At 49.3% G+C, this 25,274-nt stretch overlaps 1 protein-coding gene across 1 annotated transcript; it reads right to left on the bottom strand.

The window, feature by feature from the left end:
* Positions 1-6,404: 6,404 nt before the first annotated feature.
* Positions 6,405-23,281, bottom strand: LOC122101197 (keratin-associated protein 5-2; the record flags this gene model as incomplete). The annotated part of the gene is made up of 5 exons (XM_042671528.1): positions 6,405-6,555; positions 6,742-7,071; positions 9,679-9,687; positions 15,100-15,355; positions 23,011-23,281. Coding segments are annotated over 5 exons (1,017 nt in total), but the record flags the coding sequence as incomplete, so codon positions are not given.
* Positions 23,282-25,274: the final 1,993 nt, after the last annotated feature.

Genomic DNA, 25,274 nt, shown 5'->3' on the forward strand with positions numbered 1-25,274 from the left:
TTTTTGTCTTCTTCTACTATGATACTGTGGCTGTAAGGAAATAGTCAGTTATTTTCTACTTGTTGGAAGACATGGGCTGAAGTGTGATCTATTTGGAGTCATTCCATGGTTGGCTTAGAAGAGGGAGCATGCTGGGGCTCCGCGTGGACTAGACTGCAGACATCTGCTGAGGCCTTCAGCCTAACGCTGACTTGCCTTCTGTAAGGTGTATTCAGTAGGTAGTTTCACTAGGTAACGCATGAAGAGAACCCCACTCTGTATTCAGACAGGAAAAGAAGTGTATTTAACACCCTGCTGCCCCCGCGGTGCATGGAGGAGAGGCATGGCGGAAAGGGGAGACTCACCCCAGGCCAGGACTTATCTGGGCCAGGGATGGGAAAAGGTGTGGCCACGTGGAGGAAAGGTGTGGCCACACTGGATCTGGATGTGACTTCAGGGCCTAGGATCCTCCTATGGTCAGATGGGAGCCAAGACCACCGGCAGCCCAGGATGTGATCTAGCAGGAGGGGCAGTGACTGCTTCCAGGTGTGCTGGTTCCCTAGGTAACAGACACTGGGGGGAGACTTAGCCAGGAGGTGGGGAGGTCTCTGCCCAGGGCCAGCTTGCCCCAGGGCAGACATGACACCTTTGTTAGATTTTTGGAGGGGTGTCGGGATCATCTCTGGGTAGAGTGGGGTATTGAAATCTCCTACTTTTGAAAAAAAATCAAGGATTGATTAATTGTTTTTTCCGCCACAAAGACGCTGGGAAAAGTCACACAAAGAAAAGATTTCTTGCTCCCCATGAAGTATCATTGCATCTAGACCTTCTGTTATTTTATGCCCTGCAGTGGTTTTATCTTGTGCAGCATTTAATGCTGTCTCTTTTTGATTGCTGTTTGTCTGGGTGGATGACTCCTTTTATGCCTGTAAACTGGCTTTTATCTTGGGGTGGATTTTGCTTGGAGTCTACATTGGGAGAAATGAGCACAGGTACTTCAGTTACCATCTAGCTTCTCTTCACTGGGCATGTGATCTTCCATCCTTTCCCTCAGCCTGTGAGTGTCTTTGCCAGTGACCCGAGTTTCTTTCCCAGTGACCTGAGTTTCTTTCCACTGAAACTTCTTCTTCTTCTTCTTTTTTTAAAATCGTATCAACCAAGTGTGCGCCTTTTAATTGGAGAGTTAAGACCATTTACCTTGGGGTTATTGTGGACTGTCTTGAGCTGATGGTCATCATTCAGTGTGTCTTTTTCTGCGTATTCTGAATAGTTTTATTTTTTATATCCTCCTCATTTGTTTTGGGAGTTGGCTGATTTTCATTTTTCATTTTAAGTCTTTTATTGTTATTGTAACGGTGATATATAGGGTTTTACAGTTACATAAGTCAGAAAATGAGTACATTTCTTTGTTATAACTGTGTCTCATCTACCCACATTGTCTCCATTTTTCCCTCCTGAACCCCTCCCCCACAAGTTGTGTACTTTGTTTTCAAAGTGTCTAGTGAATATCAGGGCGGCATTTGTTCACCCTTTGTCTCTCCATTTCTGTACCTCCCTTTCCTCCCCCAAACTGATAAACTTACATACAATTCAGAAGGTACAGAAATCAAAAACAGCAACAAAGGAGAAAAAAATAGCAAAATAACCAAACCCTCTTGTTTCCATGTCTTGGAGTTCATTTCAGTACATGGCATTTTATATGATCAGATGCACATAGCTATTGCACCTTTGTGATCCTCTCCTGAGAATATCTGTCTTTCTTCTCACTGTGTGAATGTTTAGAGCCCAGTATAATTTATCCTGCAGTTGACTGTGCATGTGAGTGGAACATGATCTACTCTTTCCCAGTTCTTGTTTGTTCATCCATTCCTCTCGTTATCTATCAGTTCCTCTTTTTGTCCATCTGTCCATCTTGATATTCACCTCTCTCTCTCATTATCCACCTATCCTTCTCATTAGATATCCAGTTGTCTCATGAGCCATCTGTCTCTCGTATTATTTACCTGTTATCATTAGTCACCCGTCCCTCTCATTATCTATTTGTCCCTCTCTTCCATCCATGCCGCCTCAGCATTCCCATCATCTCCAGCTTGCTTTCTCATCTCTGTATGGGATTTCTTTAGTAAATATTCTGATGCCAGCTTTTGGTCCTGAATTGTTTTTGTTTACTTTTATTTCTCCATCAATGTTAAGGGATAATTTTGTTGGATACAGTAATCTTGGTTGGCAGGTATTATTTTCAGGACTTGAATTTATGATCCCATATTTTCCTGGATTCTTGGGTTTCTCTTGATTTAGATGTGATGAATTTGCCTTTGTGAGTAACCAAGTCCTCCATGTCCACCCCCCGTCCCCCGATATCATTCCTTGGTTCTGTTTTCTACATTTTAACTGTGATGTGGAGTGGAAGATCTTTTCTGGTCAAGTGTAGTATCTGCTGCTCTAGATACCTCCTGGGTTTCCATGTCTTCCCTAGGGTCACAGAATTTCCTGCTATAATTTCACTGCATAGACATTCTGTGGCATTTGTAGTTTTCGTTTGCATCTCAGCTCCTTCTTCTGATGCACGGATTCTTAGTTTGGTCTCTTGATCTGTCTCAGAGCACTGGAAAGCTGGCATGTGATTGCTGTTGTTTTGTTTCTGTCTGATTTTCACACTTCCATGACACCATCTTCCTCCCTGTCATCCTTTCTTCTGCTTGATCTAGTCCACTGGCGACACTTTCCATTGAGGCTTTCTATTTTATTTATGGAGTTTTTCAATTCCAATATTCCCATTTTTTCCCTCATATGTGTGTGTATTTGTGTGTGTGGGTGTTTGTGTGTGTGTGTGCATGTGTGTGTGAGTGTGTGTGTTTGCATGTGTTTGTATACTAATCCTGGGGTTTGAACCCAGTGCCTGGGTTTTGTACTCAAGGCTGGTGCTCTACCACTTGAGCCCAGATCCATTTCTAACTTTTTGGTGGTTAGTTGGACATAAGGTTGTCACATACTTTCCTACCCCAGCTGGCTTTGGGGTATAATCCTCAGATCTCAGCCTCCTGAGGAGCTAGGATTACAGGTGTGAGACACAAGAATCTGGGTTTTCCACTTTATTACCTTCAAATGGTTGCCAAACATGTTTTCCATTTCAAGAGATTTTTCTCTTTTGCTGCTTTTCTTTTTAAAATGGTTTCCATTTAGCATGTGTATTTATGTGGGCACTGCATCCTATCAATTCTGTTTTTTGTTTCTTTTTTTTTGTTTGGATTTCTGTTGTTGTTTTTAGAATCTCAACTTGCTTCTGTATTTCTCATCTCAGCTGCTGAATTTCTTCTTATTTCAAATTAGCTTTCCAACTCTATCCATTTATTTGACTCCTCTTTGAGGCCATTGACCATTTCTAATCTAGACTTTGAGCTCCTTGGGTGGCATTTCAGCTCCTGGGATGCAATGGGTTTCATCACTAGGGGAGGTAAACATTTGAAGGCTCCATAGAGGGTACAAATGAACACAGGATGTGCTTTCCTTGCATTTTGGGATTTCTGCCTTGTGATCTTTGCTTCCTTTTTGGGGAGCCTTTCACAGCCCCAGGATGCCAGGCTGGGCTGAGGGCTGAGTGCACACACAGAGCATGGAGGCCCTATGTGGGAGGACTCCGGATGCTGGGGGGAGGGGTTGGCATGACTTGTGCCAGCCACGTGTCCCGCTCAATTTCCTGGCAGGCCAGCTCTGTCCAGTGCCCTGTGGGATGGTGGGAAAAGGGCAAAGGAACCAGACAGCACCCTGGCCAGCAGGTTCTCCAGCCCAGGGATCCCACCATGCAAGATCAGAGGCTCAGTAGGTCCCGGGCTCCCCAGGCCCTCCACACACAGAATCAGGGGATTAGCTGGCTCTCCAGCTCCAGGCCCTATCCTGTGGCATCAGGAGTGAGGGGTCCTGGAGAGCTCCATACTTGGGAATGCTCACATGTGCTGTTGGGGCTCACAGTGTGTCAACCATTAGGGGTTGTGGGCGCTTGAGGGGGCTGGCGGGTCTGTTAGGTCAGATGGAGGTGGATGTGGGTCTGGTCAGCTCTCAGGGAGTGGTGGGGTGAGGGCATGGGCCTCCTGTCCTCTCCACAGAGCTGTGAGATGGGTGAGGGGCCTTCGCTGTCCCACTCTCAGCCTTGGAACTGTGAGCCAAGTCCACCTCTTTCCTCCATTATTTCATTTTACCAACAGAAAACAGACTAATAATAAAAGCAGCACCATTCCCCAAGTCTGAAGGGTCCTGAAAGGAGGTACCCGGCCTCTGGGAAGGTCGACGGGGCAGTGATGCTCTGTTGGGGCTTAAGGACATTTCTTGGAGCCGGGCGCTGGTGGCTCCCGCCTGTAATCCTAGCTACTCAGGAGGCTGAGATCTGAGGATCGCGGTTCAAAGCCAGCCCGGGCAGGAAAGACCGTGAGACTCCTATCTCCAATAAACCACTAGAAAACCGGAAGTGGCGCTGTAGCTCAAGTGGTAGAGGGCTCGCCTTGAGCTGAAGAGCTGAGGGACAGCGCCCAGGCCCAGAGTTCAAGCCCCAGGACCGACAAAAAAAAAAAAAAAAGAACGTTTCTTGGTGCTATTCTATACTACCCATGTTATGTTTGCAATCTTTGGAAATAGCCCAAATGAGCTGAGTGCTGGTGGGTCACACCTGCTATCCTAGCTCCTCCCAAGGCTGAGATCTGGAGGGTCATGGTTCAAGATCTGCCTGGACAAAAAAGTTTTCTAGATTCTATCTGCAAAATCATGAGCAAAATAGCAGGGTGGTTGTATGGTTCCAGTGGTAGAGTACCAGCAGAGCAAGTGCAAGGCCCTGAGTTCAAACCCACGTATTGCAAAAAAGTTAGAAGAAAGGAAGGGAGAAAGAGAGAGAGAAATAAAGGAGAAAGAGCAGGAAGGAAGGAAGGAAGGAAGGAAGGAAGGAAGGAAGGAAGGAAGGAGAAAGAGGAAGACCAAATAATTTTTAAGTAAGTGTTGTGAGTGGAGGCAGACCTGCCTTGCTGTGGTCTTTCAAGACCTGCAATACGTAGGAGGCTGTAAAAGGCTAGATAACTGCAGGACTGCCAGGAGAGGCACCCAGTAATTGAAAGCAATTTTCTTTCCAGGTATCTCTGATCTTCAAAGGAGAAGAGCTGGGGGGAGGTTGGCACTGGGAGAGTTATGCATGTTCCATGCAGAATGGAGAAAACACTCCTCAAGACTCCATGGGTTTCTTGTGTTGTTTGGCCTTGTTGTTGTTGTTGTGTTCAGGTACCAAGGCTAGAGCTCAGGGCCTCACACGCTCACTCAGCTGTTTTGCTCATGGCTGTGGCTCTATGGCTTGAGCCACACCTCAGGTGTTGTATTTTGCTGGCTAATTGGCGATCGAGTCAAGCAGACTTTTCTGCCCCAGCAGACGTTGAATTGATCTCTTCAGATCTCAGGCTCCTGAAGCAGCTAGGATTACAGGAACCAGTCACCAGCATCTGGCTCACAAGGCTCCATCTTGACAGAAGTAACTGTGTGTGGTAGTGCATACTTGTCATCCGGGCACACTCCAGGCTCACACAGGCTCAGCCTCCTCTCAGGAAGACCTGGGCTTGGGCAGGGGCCCAGGCAGCTTGGCCCAGGCAGCATGCTCATCTTTCCTCCCTGGCCACCCATGCCCTGGACCCCGAGGCTCCACCTCGGCCTGCCAGGGACCACCGCCCCTGGATGAATGAAGAATCAAAGAACTGTACTTTATTAGTCAGATTGAAGCTCATATAATATAAATAAATAAGTAAAGCTCACGACAAGAATTAGACCATGCTTTGAAAAGCTTTTTATTTAAGGACGCCACAGCATCCTGTTGGACATGGTAGGGGGAGGATGAGAGAGACAAAGCTGTGGGTGGGGGGAAGGAGGGAGAAGAAGGACAGGGGAAAGAAGGAAAAAGGGGCAGGGAGGAGGCAGAAGGAAGAAAGAGAGGGAAAATGGAGAAAGGGAAGTGAGAGAGAGGGAGGGAGGAAGAGAGAAAGGGAGAGAAGAAGATAGGGAGGGCAGCAGGCAGGGAGAGAGGAAAGGAGAGAGGGAGGGAAGGAAGGAGGCAGGCAGGGAGGCAGGCAGGGAGGGAGAGAGCAGTGTCAGGACCAGTGTTGAAGAGCTGGAGGAGTCAGGGATGCTCTGGCAAGGCTGATCCAGGGGTTCAGGGCGCTTAAAGGACCAAGAGGGCTGAGGGTGTTGGCTCTTGAGAAGGGGTGGGTCAGCAAAGACAGCAGGACCAGCTTGGGCTCTGCCCCTGGGCAGGGCTCCCTGCTAGCGCCCTGAATGCTGGCTCTGCAGGAGGCCAGGGTTCTGGAGCATAGTGGGGGTGGAGCTTCAGGTCTGTGAGAAGCAGCAAGACCTTTGCTGAGAAACCCAACTGTTGCAGCTTACCTGTGTCTGTGATCAGAGCCTCAGACCTTGCACTGGCAGCACACGGGGGCACAGCAGCTGGAGCAGCAGGGTTTGCAACAGCTGGACTGGCAACAGCAGGGCTTGCAACAGCTGGACTGGCAGCAGCAGGGCTTGCAACAGCAGGACTCACAGCAGCAGGGCTTGCAACAGCTGGACTGGCAGCAGCAGGGTTTACAACAACTGGACTGGCAGCAGCAGGGCTTGCAACAGCAGGACTCACAGCAACAAGGTTTACAACAGCAGGATTCACAGCAGCAGGGTTTGCAACAGCAGGACTCACAGCAGCAGGGTTTGCAACAGCAGGATGGGCAGCAGCAGGGTTTGCAACAGCAGGACTCACAGCAGCAGGGTTTGCAACAGCTGGACTGACAGCAGCAGGGTTTGCAACAGCTGGACTGACAGCAGCAGGGTTTGCAACAGCTGGATTTGCAGCCCCCACAAGAACCACAGCCCCCCTTGCAGCCCCCGCAGGAGCCACAGCCCCCCTTGCAGCCCCCACAGGAGCCACAGCCTCCCTTGCAGCCCCCGCAGGAGCCACAGCCTCCCTTGCAGCCCCCGCAGGAGCCACAGCCCCCCTTGCAGCTTCCGCAGGAGCCACATCCCCCTTTGCAGCCCCCGCAGGAGCCACAGCTGGAGCAGGAGCAGGAGCAGGCTGGCACACAGCAGCTCATGGTTGTGGTGGTGGAGGGTGGAGGAGGTGAGAGGAGCAGGTGGAGAGAGAGGTGAGTGGTGTGGGGCCTCCTGGCCTGGCCTTTATGTCCCTGTGGGGTCAGGTGTGGACTGGGCACGAGGTCACTTCGTGGTCTGGGGCACATGGTCACTTCCTGGTCCTGTGTGGGCTTTCCCTGGGAAGTTGTGTGTCATTGCAAAGTAACAAGCATGGATGAGTCATGTGGCACACCTCCTGAGACACACTTCCTGGGACAAACCTTGCAGGACAAATGAAGCAGGACACTTGGTGAGCGGGGCTGGGCTCTGTCCCTGCTGCCCGCCGCACTCACCCCTCCATGTGTGCGCTGTTCCAGGAGGTCTTGAACAACAGCAGGCTCTCCACGGGCTCCCTGGTCTTGGGGTTTCATGTAGTCAGAGTTCTGGGCCTGCTCTTGACGCTAGATCCTGTCTGAGAGAGAAAGTTCTGGAGCAGTCACTCTCCCCTATGCTCGTGGTCTGGGACCCTGTGGCCTGGGCTCTGGGGCTCCTTCCCCTGAGCTTCCTTGGCGACTTTCTTGCTGTGCCATCGTGCGTCATTCTCCGGCGTGCGGCCGGCCTGGGGCTCTAGTTTTTTCAAGATTTGTCCCTCGGGTTTATTCTTTCAAAGAGTGCTGCTTCATCCATTGCTCTGCACTATTATTCCATTTTTCACTCATCAGCTCTGATGTTTTGTAAAATAATTCTTGTTACTTTAAAGGGGATGCCAAAGTGGTTATAGTTGCATAGATCAGGAAGAGTTCATTTCATTTTGGACAGTGTCATCCCTGCCCTCAGTCTGTCCTAGATTTTCCCTCTGCCCCTGCCCACAAGTTCTAGAGTCCATTTTCCACGTTGTGTCCAGTGAGGAACACGGCTGCATTTGTCCAGCCTTTGCTCGGTTCTGATCTTCATTGTCTCTGTCCTTCTGCTGACTTGGGGCTGGGCTTGGTCTTCCTTGTCTTCAGACGTGGATGGGCATGCTTAGCTCTGATCTTTCATGTAGGTTCCCATCGCTACAAACCTTCCTTCTACCACTCGTTTCATTGCTGTGGAATTGCAAACACTGAAAAGTGTCATCTTTACTTCCATTTGATTCTAGGAAGCCTTTTGTTCCCCTCTCCTCCTTCTTCAATGAAAGGTCTATTGGGTGAGTGTGTTTTCTCTCTGTGATGTCTTTTTGTCTTCTTCTACTATGATACTGTGGCTGTAAGGAAATAGTCAGTTATTTTCTACTTGTTGGAAGACATGGGCTGAAGTGTGATCTATTTGGAGTCATTCCATGGTTGGCTTAGAAGAGGGAGCATGCTGGGGCTCCGCGTGGACTAGACTGCAGACATCTGCTGAGGCCTTCAGCCTAACGCTGACTTGCCTTCTGTAAGGTGTATTCAGTAGGTAGTTTCACTAGGTAACGCATGAAGAGAACCCCACTCTGTATTCAGACAGGAAAAGGAGTGTATTTACCACCCTGCTGCCCCCGCGGTGCATGGAGGAGAGGCATGGCGGAAAGGGGAGACTCACCCCAGGCCAGGACTTATCTGGGCCAGGGATGGGAAAAGGTGTGGCCACGTGGAGGAAAGGTGTGGCCACACTGGATCTGGATGTGACTTCAGGGCCTAGGATCCTCCTATGGTCAGATGGGAGCCAAGACCACCGGCAGCCCAGGATGTGATCTAGCAGGAGGGGCAGTGACTGCTTCCAGGTGTGCTGGTTCCCTAGGTAACAGACACTGGGGGGAGACTTAGCCAGGAGGTGGGGAGGTCTCTGCCCAGGGCCAGCTTGCCCCAGGGCAGACATGACACCTTTGTTAGATTTTTGGAGGGGTGTCGGGATCATCTCTGGGTAGAGTGGGGTATTGAAATCTCCTACTTTTGAAAAAAAATCAAGGATTGATTAATTGTTTTTTCCGCCACAAAGACGCTGGGAAAAGTCACACAAAGAAAAGATTTCTTGCTCCCCATGAAGTATCATTGCATCTAGACCTTCTGTTATTTTATGCCCTGCAGTGGTTTTATCTTGTGCAGCATTTAATGCTGTCTCTTTTTGGTTGCTGTTTGTCTGGGTGGATGACTCCTTTTATGCCTGTAAACTGGCTTTTATCTTGGGGTGGATTTTGCTTGGAGTCTACATTGGGAGAAATGAGCACAGGTACTTCAGTTACCATCTAGCTTCTCTTCACTGGGCATGTGATCTTCCATCCTTTCCCTCAGCCTGTGAGTGTCTTTGCCAGTGACCCGAGTTTCTTTCCCAGTGACCTGAGTTTCTTTCCACTGAAACTTCTTCTTCTTCTTCTTTTTTTAAAATCGTATCAACCAAGTGTGCGCCTTTTAATTGGAGAGTTAAGACCATTTACCTTGGGGTTATTGTGGACTGTCTTGAGCTGATGGTCATCATTCAGTGTGTCTTTTTCTGCGTATTCTGAATAGTTTTATTTTTTATATCCTCCTCATTTGTTTTGGGAGTTGGCTGATTTTCATTTTTCATTTTAAGTCTTTTATTGTTATTGTAACGGTGATGTATAGGATTTTACAGTTACATAAGTCAGAAAATGAGTACATTTCTTTGTTATAACTGTGTCTCATCTACCCACATTGTCTCCATTTTTCCCTCCTGAACCCCTCCTCCACAAGTTGTGTACTTTGTTTTCAAAGTGTCTAGTGAATATCAGGGCGGCATTTGTTCACCCTTTGTCTCTCCATTTCTGTACCTCCCTTTCCTCCCCCAAACTGATAAACTTACATACAATTCAGAAGGTACAGAAATCAAAAACAGCAACAAAGGAGAAAAAAATAGCAAAATAACCAAACCCTCTTGTTTCCATGTCTTGGAGTTCATTTCAGTACATGGCATTTTATATGATCAGATGCACATAGCTATTGCACCTTTGTGATCCTCTCCTGAGAATATCTGTCTTTCTTCTCACTGTGTGAAAGTTTAGAGTCCAGTATAATTTATCCTGCAGCTGACTGTGCATGTGAGTGGAACATGATCTACTCTTTCCCAGTTCTTGTTTGTTCATCCATTCCTCTCGTTATCTATCAGTTCCTCTTTTTGTCCATCTGTCCATCTTGATATTCACCTCTCTCTCTCATTATCCACCTATCCTTCTCATTAGATATCCAGTTGTCTCATGAGCCATCTGTCTCTCGTATTATTTACCTGTTATCATTAGTCACCCGTCCCTCTCATTATCTATTTGTCCCTCTCTTCCATCCATGCCGCCTCAGCATTCCCATCATCTCCAGCTTGCTTTCTCATCTCTGTATGGGATTTCTTTAGTAAATATTCTGATGCCAGCTTTTGGTCCTGAATTGTTTTTGTTTACTTTTATCTCTCCATCAATGTTAAGGGATAATTTTGTTGGATACAGTAATCTTGGTTGGCAGGTATTATTTTCAGGACTTGAATTTATGATCCCATATTTTCCTGGATTCTAGGGTTTCTCTTGATTTAGATGTGATGAATTTGCCTTTGTGAGTAACCAAGTCCTCCATGTCCACCCCCCGTCCCCCGATATCATTCCTTGGTTCTGTTTTCTACATTTTAACTGTGATGTGGAGTGGAAGATCTTTTCTGGTCAAGTGTAGTATCTGCTGCTCTAGATACCTCCTGGGTTTCCATGTCTTCCCTAGGGTCACAGAATTTCCTGCTATAATTTCACTGCATAGACGTTCTGTGGCATTTGTAGTTTTCGTTTGCATCTCAGCTCCTTCTTCTGATGCACGGATTCTTAGTTTGGTCTCTTGATCTGTCTCAGAGCACTGGAAAGCTGGCATGTGATTGCTGTTGTTTTGTTTCTGTCTGATTTTCACACTTCCATGACACCATCTTCCTCCCTGTCATCCTTTCTTCTGCTTGATCTAGTCCACTGGCGACACTTTCCATTGAGGCTTTCTATTTTATTTATGGAGTTTTTCAATTCCAATATTCCCATTTTTTCCCTCATATGTGTGTGTATTTGTGTGTGTGGGTGTTTGTGTGTGTGTGTGCATGTGTGTGTGAGTGTGTGTGTTTGCATGTGTTTGTATACTAATCCTGGGGTTTGAACCCAGTGCCTGGGTTTTGTACTCAAGGCTGGTGCTCTACCACTTGAGCCCAGATCCATTTCTAACTTTTTGGTGGTTAGTTGGACATAAGGTTGTCACATACTTTCCTACCCCAGCTGGCTTTGGGGTATAATCCTCAGATCTCAGCCTCCTGAGGAGCTAGGATTACAGGTGTGAGACACAAGAATCTGGGTTTTCCACTTTATTACCTTCAAATGGTTGCCAAACATGTTTTCCATTTCAAGAGATTTTTCTCTTTTGCTGCTTTTCTTTTTAAAATGGTTTCCATTTAGCATGTGTATTTATGTGGGCACTGCATCCTATCAATTCTGTTTTTTGTTTCTTTTTTTTTGTTTGGATTTCTGTTGTTGTTTTTAGAATCTCAACTTGCTTCTGTATTTCTCATCTCAGCTGCTGAATTTCTTCTTATTTCAAATTAGCTTTCCAACTCTATCCATTTATTTGACTCCTCTTTGAGGCCATTGACCATTTCTAATCTAGACTTTGAGCTCCTTGGGTGGCATTTCAGCTCCTGGGATGCAATGGGTTTCATCACTAGGGGAGGTAAACATTTGAAGGCTCCATAGAGGGTACAAATGAACACAGGATGTGCTTTCCTTGCATTTTGGGATTTCTGCCTTGTGATCTTTGCTTCCTTTTTGGGGAGCCTTTCACAGCCCCAGGATGCCAGGCTGGGCTGAGGGCTGAGTGCACACACAGAGCATGGAGGCCCTATGTGGGAGGACTCCGGATGCTGGGGGGAGGGGTTGGCATGACTTGTGCCAGCCACGTGTCCCGCTCAATTTCCTGGCAGGCCAGCTCTGTCCAGTGCCCTGAGGGATGGTGGGAAAAGGGCAAAGGAACCAGACAGCACCCTGGCCAGCAGGTTCTCCAGCCCAGGGATCCCACCATGCAAGATCAGAGGCTCAGTAGGTCCCGGGCTCCCCAGGCCCTCCACACACAGAATCAGGGGATTAGCTGGCTCTCCAGCTCCAGGCCCTATCCTGTGGCATCAGGAGTGAGGGGTCCTGGAGAGCTCCATACTTGGGAATGCTCACATGTGCTGTTGGGGCTCACAGTGTGTCAACCATTAGGGGTTGTGGGCGCTTGAGGGGGCTGGCGGGTCTGTTAGGTCAGATGGAGGTGGATGTGGGTCTGGTCAGCTCTCAGGGAGTGGTGGGGTGAGGGCATGGGCCTCCTGTCCTCTCCACAGAGCTGTGAGATGGGTGAGGGGCCTTCGCTGTCCCACTCTCAGCCTTGGAACTGTGAGCCAAGTCCACCTCTTTCCTCCATTATTTCATTTTACCAACAGAAAACAGACTAATAATAAAAGCAGCACCATTCCCCAAGTCTGAAGGGTCCTGAAAGGAGGTACCCGGCCTCTGGGAAGGTCAATGGGGCAGTGATGCTCTGTTGGGGCTTAAGAACATTTCTTGGAGCCGGGCGCTGGTGGCTCCCGCCTTTAATCCTAGCTACTCAGGAGGCTGAGATCTGAGGATCGCGGTTCAAAGCCAGCCCGGGCAGGAAAGACCGTGAGACTCCTATCTCCAATAAACCACTAGAAAACCGGAAGTGGCGCTGTAGCTCAAGTGGTAGAGGGCTCGCCTTGAGCTGAAGAGCTGAGGGACAGCGCCCAGGCCCAGAGTTCAAGCCCCAGGACCGACAAAAAAAAAAAAAAAGAACGTTTCTTGGTGCTATTCTATACTACCCATGTTATGTTTGCAATCTTTGGAAATAGCCCAAATGAGCTGAGTGCTGTTGGGTCACACCTGCTATCCTAGCTCCTCCCAAGGCTGAGATCTGGAGGGTCATGGTTCAAGATCTGCCTGGACAAAAAAGTTTTCTAGATTCTATCTGCAAAATCATGAGCAAAATAGCAGGGTGGTTGTATGGTTCCAGTGGTAGAGTACCAGCAGAGCAAGTGCAAGGCCCTGAGTTCAAACCCACGTATTGCAAAAAAGTTAGAAGAAAGGAAGGGAGAAAGAGAGAGAGAAATAAAGGAGAAAGAGCAGGAAGGAAGGAAGGAAGGAAGGAAGGAAGGAAGGAAGGAAGGAAGGAGAAAGAGGAAGACCAAATAATTTTTAAGTAAGTGTTGTGAGTGGAGGCAGACCTGCCTTGCTGTGGTCTTTCAAGACCTGCAATACGTAGTAGGCTGTAAAAGGCTAGATAACTGCAGGACTGCCAGGAGAGGCACCCAGTAATTGAAAGCAATTTTCTTTCCAGGTATCTCTGATCTTCAAAGGAGAAGAGCTGGGGGGAGGTTGGCACTGGGAGAGTTATGCGTGTTCCATGCAGAATGGAGAAAACACTCCTCAAGACTCCATAGGTTTCTTGTGTTGTTTGGCCTTGTTGTTGTTGTTGTGTTCAGGTACCAAGGCTAGAGCTCAGGGCCTCACACGCTCACTCAGCTGTTTTGCTCATGGCTGTGGCTCTATGGCTTGAGCCACACCTCAGGTGTTGTATTTTGCTGGCTAATTGGCGATCGAGTCAAGCAGACTTTTCTGCCCCAGCAGACGTTGAATTGATCTCTTCAGATCTCAGGCTCCTGAAGCAGCTAGGATTACAGGAACCAGTCACCAGCATCTGGCTCACAAGGCTCCATCTTGACAGAAGTAACTGTGTGTGGTAGTGCATACTTGTCATCCGGGCACACTCCAGGCTCACACAGGCTCAGCCTCCTCTCAGGAAGACCTGGGCTTGGGCAGGGGCCCAGGCAGCTTGGCCCAGGCAGCATGCTCATCTTTCCTCCCTGGCCACCCATGCCCTGGACCCCGAGGCTCCACCTCAGCCTGCCAGGGACCACCGCCCCTGGATGAATGAAGAATCAAAGAACTGTACTTTATTAGTCAGATTGAAGCTCATATAATATAAATAAATAAGTAAAACTCACGACAAGAATTAGACCATGCTTTGAAAAGCTTTTTATTTAAGGACGCCACAGCATCCTGTTGGACATGGTAGGGGGAGGATGAGAGAGACAAAGCTGTGGGTGGGGGGAAGGAGGGAGAAGAAGGACAGGGGAAAGAAGGAAAAAGGGGCAGGGAGGAGGCAGAAGGAAGAAAGAGAGGGAAAATGGAGAAAGGGAAGTGAGAGAGAGGGAGGGAGGAAGAGAGAAAGGGAGAGAAGAAGATAGGGAGGGCAGCAGGCAGGGAGAGAGGAAAGGAGAGAGGGAGGGAAGGAAGGAGGCAGGCAGGGAGGCAGGCAGGGAGGGAGAGAGCAGTGTCAGGACCAGTGTTGAACAGCTGGAGGAGTCAGGGATGCTCTGGCAAGGCTGATCCAGGGGTTCAGGGCGCTTAAAGGACCAAGAGGGCTGAGGGTGTTGGCTCTTGAGAAGGGGTGGGTCAGCAAAGACAGCAGGACCAGCTTGGGCTCTGCCCCTGGGCAGGGCTCCCTGCTAGCGCCCTGAATGCTGGCTCTGCAGGAGGCCAGGGTTCTGGAGCATAGTGGGGGTGGAGCTTCAGGTCTGTGAGAAGCAGCAAGACCTTTGCTGAGAAACCCAACTGTTGCAGCTTACCTGTGTCTGTGATCAGAGCCTCAGACCTTGCACTGGCAGCACACGGGGGCACAGCAGCTGGAGCAGCAGGGTTTGCAACAGCTGGACTGGCAACAGCAGGGCTTGCAACAGCTGGACTGGCAGCAGCAGGGCTTGCAACAGCAGGACTCACAGCAGCAGGGCTTGCAACAGCTGGACTGGCAGCAGCAGGGTTTACAACAACTGGACTGGCAGCAGCAGGGCTTGCAACAGCAGGACTCACAGCAACAAGGTTTACAACAGCAGGATTCACAGCAGCAGGGTTTGCAACAGCAGGACTCACAGCAGCAGGGTTTGCAACAGCAGGATGGGCAGCAGCAGGGTTTGCAACAGCAGGATGGGCAGCAGCAGGGTTTGCAACAGCAGGACTCACAGCAGCAGGGTTTGCAACAGCAGGACTCACAGCAGCAGGGTTTGCAACAGCTGGACTGACAGCAGCAGGGTTTGCAACAGCTGGATTTGCAGCCCCCACAAGAACCACAGCCCCCCTTGCAGCCCCCGCAGGAGCCACAGCCCCCCTTGCAGCCCCCACAGGAGCCACAGCCTCCCTTGCAGCCCCCGCAGGAGCCACAGCCTCCCTTGCAGCCCCCGCAGGAGCCACAGCCCCCCTTGCAGCTCCCGCAGGAGCCACATCCCCCTTTGCAGCCCCCGCAGGAGCCACAGCTGGAGCAGGAGCAGGAGCAGGCTGGCACACAGCAGCTCATGGTTGTGGTGGTGGAGGGTGGAGGAGGTGAGAGGAGCAGGTGGAGAGAGAGGTGAGTGGTGTGGGGCCTCCTGGCCTGGCCTTTATGTCCCTGTGGGGTCAGGTGTGGACTGGGCACGAGGTCACTTCGTGGTCTGGGGCACATGGTCACTTCCTGGTCCTGTGTGGGCTTTCCCTGGGAAGTTGTGTGTCATTGCAAAGTAACAAGCATGGATGAGTCATGTGGCACACCTCCTGAGACACACTTCCTGGGACAAACCTTGCAGGACAAATGAAGCAGGACACTTGGTGAGCGGGGCTGGGCTCTGTCCCTGCTGCCCGCCGCACTCACCCCTCCATGTGTGCGCTGTTCCAGGAGGTCTTGAAAAACAGCAGGCTCTCCACGGGCTCCCTGGTCTTGGGGTTTCATGTAGTCAGAGTTCTGGGCCTGCTCTTGAGGCTAGATCCTGTCTGAGAGAGAAAGTTCTGGAGCAGTCACTCTCCCCTATGCTCGTGGTCTGGGACCCTGTGGCCTGGGCTCTGGGGCTCCTTCCCCTGAGCTTCCTTGGCGACTTTCTTGCTGTGCCATCGTGCGTCATTCTCCGGCGTGCGGCCGGCCTGGGGCTCTAGTTTTTTCAAGATTTGTCCCTCGGGTTTATTCTTTCAAAGAGTGCTGCTTCATCCATTGCTCTGCACTATTATTCCATTTTTCACTCATCAGCTCTGATGTTTTGTAAAATAATTCTTGTTACTTTAAAGGGGATGCCAAAGTGGTTATAGTTGCATAGATCAGGAAGAGTTCATTTCATTTTGGACAGTGTCATCCCTGCCCTCAGTCTGTCCTAGATTTTCCCTCTGCCCCTGCCCACAAGTTCTAGAGTCCATTTTCCACGTTGTGTCCAGTGAGGAACACGGCTGCATTTGTCCAGCCTTTGCTCGGTTCTGATCTTCATTGTCTCTGTCCTTCTGCTGACTTGGGGCTGGGCTTGGTCTTCCTTGTCTTCAGACGTGGATGGGCATGCTTAGCTCTGATCTTTCATGTAGGTTCCCATCGCTACAAACCTTCCTTCTACCACTCGTTTCATTGCTGTGGAATTGCAAACACTGAAAAGTGTCATCTTTACTTCCATTTGATTCTAGGAAGCCTTTTGTTCCCCTCTCCTCCTTCTTCAATGAAAGGTCTATTGGGTGAGTGTGTTTTCTCTCTGTGATGTCTTTTTGTCTTCTTCTACTATGATACTGTGGCTGTAAGGAAATAGTCAGTTATTTTCTACTTGTTGGAAGACATGGGCTGAAGTGTGATCTATTTGGAGTCATTCCATGGTTGGCTTAGAAGAGGGAGCATGCTGGGGCTCCGCGTGGACTAGAGCGCAGACATCTGCTGAGGCCTTCAGCCTAACGCTGACTTGCCTTCTGTAAGGTGTATTCAGTAGGTAGTTTCACTAGGTAACGCATGAAGAGAACCCCACTCTGTATTCAGACAGGAAAAGAAGTGCATTTACCACCCTGCTGCCCCCGCGGTGCATGGAGGAGAGGCATGGCGGAAAGGGGAGACTCACCCCAGGCCAGGACTTATCTGGGCCAGGGATGGGAAAAGGTGTGGCCACGTGGAGGAAAGGTCTGGCCACACTGGATCTGGATGTGACCTCAGGGCCTAGGATCCTCCTATGGTCAGATGGGAGCCAAGACCACCGGCAGCCCAGGATGTGATCTAGCAGGAGGGGCAGTGACTGCTTCCAGGTGTGCTGGTTCCCTAGGTAACAGACATTGGGGGGAGACTTAGCCAGGAGGTGGGGAGGTCTCTGCCCAGGGCCAGCTTGCCCCAGGGCAGACATGACACCTTTGTTAGATTTTTGGAGGGGTGTCGGGATCATCTCTGGGTAGAGTGGGGTATTGAAATCTCCTACTTTTGAAAAAAAATCAAGGATTGGTTAATTGTTTTTTCCGCCACAAAGACGCTGGGAAAAGTCACACAAAGAAAAGATTTCTTGCTCCCTATGAAGTATCATTGCATCTAGACCTTCTGTTATTTTATGCCCTGCAGTGGTTTTATCTTGTGCAGCATTTAATGCTGTCTCTTTTTGGTTGCTGTTTGTCTGGGTGGATGACTCCTTTTATGCCTGTAAACTGGCTTTTATCTTGGGGTGGATTTTGCTTGGAGTCTACATTGGGAGAAATGAGCACAGGTACTTCAGTTACCATCTAGCTTCTCTTCACTGGGCATGTGATCTTCCATCCTTTCCCTCAGCCTGTGAGTGTCTTTGCCAGTGACCCGAGTTTCTTTCCCAGTGACCTGAGTTTCTTTCCACTGAAACTTCTTCTTCTTCTTCTTTTTTTAAAATCGTATCAACCAAGTGTGCGCCTTTTAATTGGAGAGTTAAGACCATTTACCTTGGGGTTATTGTGGACTGTCTTGAGCTGATGGTCATCATTCAGTGTGTCTTTTTCTGCGTATTCTGAATAGTTTTATTTTTTATATCCTCCTCATTTGTTTTGGGAGTTGGCTGATTTTCATTTTTCATTTTAAGTCTTTTATTGTTATTGTAACGGTGATGTATAGGATTTTACAGTTACATAAGTCAGAAAATGAGTACATTTCTTTGTTATAACTGTGTCTCATCTACCCACATTGTCTCCATTTTTCCCTCCTGAACCCCTCCTCCACAAGTTGTGTACTTTGTTTTCAAAGTGTCTAGTGAATATCAGGGCGGCATTTGTTCACCCTTTGTCTCTCCATTTCTGTACCTCCCTTTCCTCCCCCAAACTGATAAACTTACATACAATTCAGAAGGTACAGAAATCAAAAACAGCAACAAAGGAGAAAAAAATAGCAAAATAACCAAACCCTCTTGTTTCCATGTCTTGGAGTTCATTTCAGTACATGGCATTTTATATGATCAGATGCACATAGCTATTGCACCTTTGTGATCCTCTCCTGAGAATATCTGTCTTTCTTCTCACTGTGTGAAAGTTTAGAGTCCAGTATAATTTATCCTGCAGTTGACTGTGCATGTGAGTGGAACATGATCTACTCTTTCCCAGTTCTTGTTTGTTCATCCATTCCTCTCGTTATCTATCAGTTCCTCTTTTTGTCCATCTGTCCATCTTGATATTCACCTCTCTCTCTCATTATCCACCTATCCTTCTCATTAGATATCCAGTTGTCTCATGAGCCATCTGTCTCTCGTATTATTTACCTGTTATCATTAGTCACCCGTCCCTCTCATTATCTATTTGTCCCTCTCTTCCATCCATGCCGCCTCAGCATTCCCATCATCTCCAGCTTGCTTTCTCATCTCTGTATGGGATTTCTTTAGTAAATATTCTGATGCCAGCTTTTGGTCCTGAATTGTTTTTGTTTACTTTTATCTCTCCATCAATGTTAAGGGATAATTTTGTTGGATACAGTAATCTTGGTTGGCAGGTATTATTTTCAGGACTTGAATTTATGATCCCATATTTTCCTGGATTCTAGGGTTTCTCTTGATTTAGATGTGATGAATTTGCCTTTGTGAGTAACCAAGTCCTCCATGTCCACCCCCCGTCCCCCGATATCATTCCTTGGTTCTGTTTTCTACATTTTAACTGTGATGTGGAGTGGAAGATCTTTTCTGGTCAAGTGTAGTATCTGCTTTTCTAGATACCTCCTGGGTTTCCATGTCTTCCCTAGGGTCACAGAATTTCCTGCTATAATTTCACTGCATAGACGTTCTGTGGCATTTGTAGTTTTCGTTTGCATCTCAGCTCCTTCTTCTGATGCACGGATTCTTAGTTTGGTCTCTTGATCTGTCTCAGAGCACTGGAAAGCTGGCATGTGATTGCTGTTGTTTTGTTTCTGTCTGATTTTCACACTTCCATGACACCATCTTCCTCCCTGTCATCCTTTCTTCTGCTTGATCTAGTCCACTGGCGACACTTTCCATTGAGGCTTTCTATTTTATTTATGGAGTTTTTCAATTCCAATATTCCCATTTTTTCCCTCATATGTGTGTGTATTTGTGTGTGTGGGTGTTTGTGTGTGTGTGTGCATGTGTGTGTGAGTGTGTGTGTTTGCATGTGTTTGTATACTAATCCTGGATTTTGAACTCAGTGCCTGGGTTTTGTACTCAAGGCTGGTGCTCTACCACTTGAGCCCATATCCACTTCTAACTTTTTGGTGGTTAGTTGGACATAAGGTTGTCACATACTTTCCTACCCCAGCTGGCTTTGGACTATAATCCTCAGATCTCAGCCTCCTGAGGAGCTAGGATTACAGGTGTGAGACACAAGAATCTGGGTTTTCCACTTTATTACCTTCAAATGGTTGCCAAACATGTTTTCCATTTCAAGAGATTTTTCTCTTTTGCTGCTTTTCTTTTTAAAATGGTTTCCATTTAGCATGTGTATTTATGTGGGCACTGCATCCTATCAATTCTGTTTTTTGTTTCTTTTTTTTTTGTTGTTTCCTATTGTTGTTTTCAGGATCTCAACTTGCCTTCTGTAATTCTCATCTCAGCTGCTGAATTTCTTCTTATTTCAAATTAGCTTTCCAACTCTATCCATTTATTTGACTCCTCTTTGAGGCCATTGATCATTTCTAATCTAGACTTTGAGCTCCTTGGGTGGCATTTCAGCTCCTGGGATGCAATGGGTTTCATCACTAGGGGAGGTAAACATTTGAAGGCTCCATAGAGGGTACAAATGAACACAGGATGTGCTTTCCTTGCATTTTGGGATTTCTGCCTTGTGATCTTTGCTTCCTTTTTGGGGAGCCTTTCACAGCCCCAGGATGCCAGGCTGGGCTGAGGGCTGAGTGCACACACAGAGCATGGAGGCCCTATGTGGGACTCCGGATGCTGGGGGGAGGGGTTGGCATGACTTGTGCCAGCCACGTGTCCCGCTCAATTTCCTGGCAGGCCAGCTCTGTCCAGTGCCCTGAGGGATGGTGGGAAAAGGGCAAAGGAACCAGACAGCACCCTGGCCAGCAGGTTCTCCAGCCCAGGGATCCCACCATGCAAGATCAGAGGCTCAGTAGGTCCCGGGCTCCCCAGGCCCTCCACACACAGAATCAGGGGATTAGCTGGCTCTCCAGCTCCAGGCCCTATCCTGTGGCATCAGGAGTGAGGGGTCCTGGAGAGCTCCATACTTGGGAATGCTCACATGTGCTGTTGGGGCTCACAGTGTGTCAACCATTAGGGGTTGTGGGCGCTTGAGGGGGCTGGCGGGTCTGTTAGGTCAGATGGAGGTGGATGTGGGTCTGGTCAGCTCTCAGGGAGTGGTGGGGTGAGGGCATGGGCCTCCTGTCCTCTCCACAGAGCTGTGAGATGGGTGAGGGGCCTTCGCTGTCCCACTCTCAGCCTTGGAACTGTGAGCCAAGTGTACCTCTTTCCTCCATTATTTCATTTTACCAACAGAAAGCAGACTAATAATAAAAGCAGCACCATTCCCCAAGTCTGAAGGGTCCTGAAAGGAGGTACCCGGCCTCTGGGAAGGTCGACGGGGCAGTGATGCTCTGTTGGGGCTTAAGAACATTTCTTGGTGCTGTTCGATACTACCCATGCTATGTTTGTAATCTTTGGAAATAGCCCAAATGAACTGAGTGCTGGTGGGTCACACCTGCTATCCTAGCTCCTCCCAAGGCTGAGATCTGGAGGGTCATGGTTCAAGATCTGCCTGGACAGAAAAGTTTCTAGATTCTATCTGCAAAATCATGAGCAAAATAGCAGGGTGGTTGTATGGTTCCAATGGTAGAGTACTAGCAGAGCAAGTGCAAGGCCCTGAGTTCAAACCCACGTATTGCAAAAAAGTTAGAAGAAAGGAAGGGAGAAAGAGAGAGAGAAATAAAGGAGAAAGAGCAGGAAGGAAGGAAGGAAGGAAGGAAGGAAGGAAGGAAGGAAGGAAGGAGAAAGAGGAAGACCAAATAATTTTTAAGTAAGTTTTGTGAGTGGAGGCAGACCTGCCTTGCTGTGGTCTTTCAAGACCTGCAATACGTAGGAGGCTGTAAAAGGCTAGATAACTGCAGGACTGCCAGGAGTGGCACCCAGTAATTGAAAGCAATTTTCTTTCCAGGTATCTCTGATCTTCAAAGGAGAAGAGCTGGGGGGAGGTTGGCACTGGGAGAGTTATGCATGTTCCATGCAGAATGGAGAAAACACTCCTCAAGACTCCATAGGTTTCTTGTGTTGTTTGGCCTTGTTGTTGTTGTTGTGTTCAGGTACCAAGGCTAGAGCTCAGGGCCTCACACGCTCACTCAGCTGTTTTGCTCATGGCTGTGGCTCTATGGCTTGAGCCACACCTCAGGTGTTGTATTTTGCTGGCTAATTGGCGATCGAGTCAAGCAGACTTTTCTGCCCCAGCAGACGTTGAATTGATCTCTTCAGATCTCAGGCTCCTGAAGCAGCTAGGATTACAGGAACCAGTCACCAGCATCTGGCTCACAAGGCTCCATCTTGACAGAAGTAACTGTGTGTGGTAGTGCATACTTGTCATCCGGGCACACTCCAGGCTCACACAGGCTCAGCCTCCTCTCAGGAAGACCTGGGCTTGGGCAGGGGCCCAGGCAGCTTGGCCCAGACAGCATGCCCATCTTTCCTCCCTGGCCACCCATGCCCTGGACCCCGAGGCTCCACCTCGGCCTGCCAGGGACCACCGCCCCTGGATGAATGAAGAATCAAAGAACTGTACTTTATTAGTCAGATTGAAGCTCATATAATATAAATAAATAAGTAAAGCTCACGACAAGAATTAGACCATGCTTTGAAAAGCTTTTTATTTAAGGACGCCACAGCATCCTGTTGGACATGGTAGGGGGAGGATGAGAGAGACAAAGCTGCGGGTGGGGGGAAGGAGGGAGAAGAAGGACAGGGGAAAGAAGGAAAAAGGGGCAGGGAGGAGGCAGAAGGAAGAAAGAGAGGGAAAATGGAGAAAGGGAAGTGAGAGAGAGGGAGGGAGGAAGAGAGAAAGGGAGAGAAGAAGATAGGGAGGGCAGCAGGCAGGGAGAGAGGAAAGGAGAGAGGGAGGGAAGGAAGGAGGCAGGCAGGGAGGCAGGCAGGGAGGGAGAGAGCAGTGTCAGGACCAGTGTTGAAGAGCTGGAGGAGTCAGGGATGCTCTGGCAAGGCTGATCCAGGGGTTCAGGGCGCTTAAAGGACCAAGAGGGCTGAGGGTGTTGGCTCTTGAGAAGGGGTGGGTCAGCAAAGACAGCAGGACCAGCTTGGGCTCTGCCCCTGGGCAGGGCTCCCTGCTAGCGCCCTGAATGCTGGCTCTGCAGGAGGCCAGGGTTCTGGAGCATAGTGGGGGTGGAGCTTCAGGTCTGTGAGAAGCAGCAAGACCTTTGCTGAGAAACCCAACTGTTGCAGCTTACCTGTGTCTGTGATCAGAGCCTCAGACCTTGCACTGGCAGCACACGGGGGCACAGCAGCTGGAGCAGCAGGGTTTGCAACAGCTGGACTGGCAACAGCAGGGCTTGCAACAGCTGGACTGGCAGCAGCAGGGCTTGCAACAGCAGGACTCACAGCAGCAGGGCTTGCAACAGCTGGACTGGCAGCAGCAGGGTTTACAACAACTGGACTGGCAGCAGCAGGGCTTGCAACAGCAGGACTCACAGCAACAAGGTTTACAACAGCAGGATTCACAGCAGCAGGGTTTGCAACAGCAGGATGGGCAGCAGCAGGGTTTGCAACAGCAGGACTCACAGCAGCAGGGTTTGCAACAGCTGGACTGACAGCAGCAGGGTTTGCAACAGCTGGATTTGCAGCCCCCACAAGAACCACAGCCCCCCTTGCAGCCCCCACAGGAGCCACAGCCTCCCTTGCAGCCCCCGCAGGAGCCACAGCCTCCCTTGCAGCCCCCGCAGGAGCCACAGCCCCCCTTGCAGCTCCCGCAGGAGCCACATCCCCCTTTGCAGCCCCCGCAGGAGCCACAGCTGGAGCAGGAGCAGGAGCAGGCTGGCACACAGCAGCTCATGGTTGTGGTGGTGGAGGGTGGAGGAGGTGAGAGGAGCAGGTGGAGAGAGAGGTGAGTGGTGTGGGGCCTCCTGGCCTGGCCTTTATGTCCCTGTGGGGTCAGGTGTGGACTGGGCACGAGGTCACTTCGTGGTCTGGGGCACATGGTCACTTCCTGGTCCTGTGTGGGCTTTCCCTGGGAAGTTGTGTGTCATTGCAAAGTAACAAGCATGGATGAGTCATGTGGCACACCTCCTGAGACACACTTCCTGGGACAAACCTTGCAGGACAAATGAAGCAGGACACTTGGTGAGCGGGGCTGGGCTCTGTCCCTGCTGCCCGCCGCACTCACCCCTCCATGTGTGCGCTGTTCCAGGAGGTCTTGAAAAACAGCAGGCTCTCCACGGGCTCCCTGGTCTTGGGGTTTCATGTAGTCAGAGTTCTGGGCCTGCTCTTGACGCTAGATCCTGTCTGAGAGAGAAAGTTCTGGAGCAGTCACTCTCCCCTATGCTCGTGGTCTGGGACCCTGTAGCCTGGGCTCTGGGGCTCCTTCCCCTGAGCTTCCTTGGCGACTTTCTTGCTGTGCCATCGTGCGTCATTCTCCGGCGTGCGGCCGGCCTGGGGCTCTAGTTTTTTCAAGATTTGTCCCTCGGGTTTATTCTTTCAAAGAGTGCTGCTTCATCCATTGCTCTGCACTATTATTCCATTTTTCACTCATCAGCTCTGATGTTTTGTAAAATAATTCTTGTTACTTTAAAGGGGATGCCAAAGTGGTTATAGTTGCATAGATCAGGAAGAGTTCATTTCATTTTGGACAGTGTCATCCCTGCCCTCAGTCTGTCCTAGATTTTCCCTCTGCCCCTGCCCACAAGTTCTAGAGTCCATTTTCCACGTTGTGTCCAGTGAGGAACACGGCTGCATTTGTCCAGCCTTTGCTCGGTTCTGATCTTCATTGTCTCTGTCCTTCTGCTGACTTGGGGCTGGGCTTGGTCTTCCTTGTCTTCAGACGTGGATGGGCATGCTTAGCTCTGATCTTTCATGTAGGTTCCCTTCGCTACAAACCTTCCTTCTACCCCTCGTTTCATTGCTGTGGAATTGCAAACACTGAAAAGTGTCATCTTTACTTCCATTTGATTCTAGGAAGCCTTTTGTTCCCCTCTCCTCCTCCTTCACTGAAAGGTCTATTGGGTGAGTGTGTTTTCTCTCTGTGATGTCTTTTTGTCTTCTTCTAGTATGATATGGGTGGCTGTAAGGAAATAGTCAGTTATTTTCTACTTGTTGGAAGACATTGGCTGAAGTGTGATTCTATTTGGAGTCATTCTATGGTTCGCTTAGAAGAGGGAGTGTGCTGAGGCTCCTCGTGTAGTAGACCACAGACAGCTGCTGAGGCCTTCAGCCTAATGCTGACTTGCCTTCTGTAAGGTGTATTCAGTAGGTAGTTTCACTAGGTGGTGCTGAAGAGAACACCACTCTGTATTCAGACAGGAAAAGAAGTGTATTTACCGCCCTGCTTGTCCCGAGGTGCATGGTGGAGAGGCATGGCAGAAAGGGGTGACTCACCCCTGGCCAGGACTTATCTGGGCCAGGGATGGGAAGAGGTATGGCCAGGTGGAGGAAAGGTGTGGCCCCACTGGATCTGGATCTGACCTCAGGGCCTAGGATCCTCCTATGGTCAGATGGGAGCCAAGACCACCAGCAGCCCAGGAGGTGATCTAGCAGGAGGGGCAGTGACTGCTTCCAGGTGTGCTGGTTCCCTAGGTAACAGACACTGGGGGGAGACTTAGCCAGGAGTTGGGGAGGTCTCCTCACGGGGCCAGCTTGCTCCAGAGCAGACATGACACCTTTGTTCGATTTTTGGGGGGGTGTCTGGATCATCTCTGGGTAGAGTGGGGTATTGAAATCTCCTACTTTTGAAAAAAAAAATCAAAGATTGATTAATTGATTTTTCCTCCACCAATACAATGGGAAAAGTCACACAAAGAAAAGATTTCTTGCTCCCCATG

The sequence above is a fragment of the Dipodomys spectabilis genome, unplaced genomic scaffold (genome assembly GCF_019054845.1).
Source record: "Dipodomys spectabilis isolate Male_0828 unplaced genomic scaffold, ASM1905484v1 ptg000639l, whole genome shotgun sequence".
Classification (NCBI taxonomy): domain Eukaryota; kingdom Metazoa; phylum Chordata; class Mammalia; order Rodentia; family Heteromyidae; genus Dipodomys; species Dipodomys spectabilis.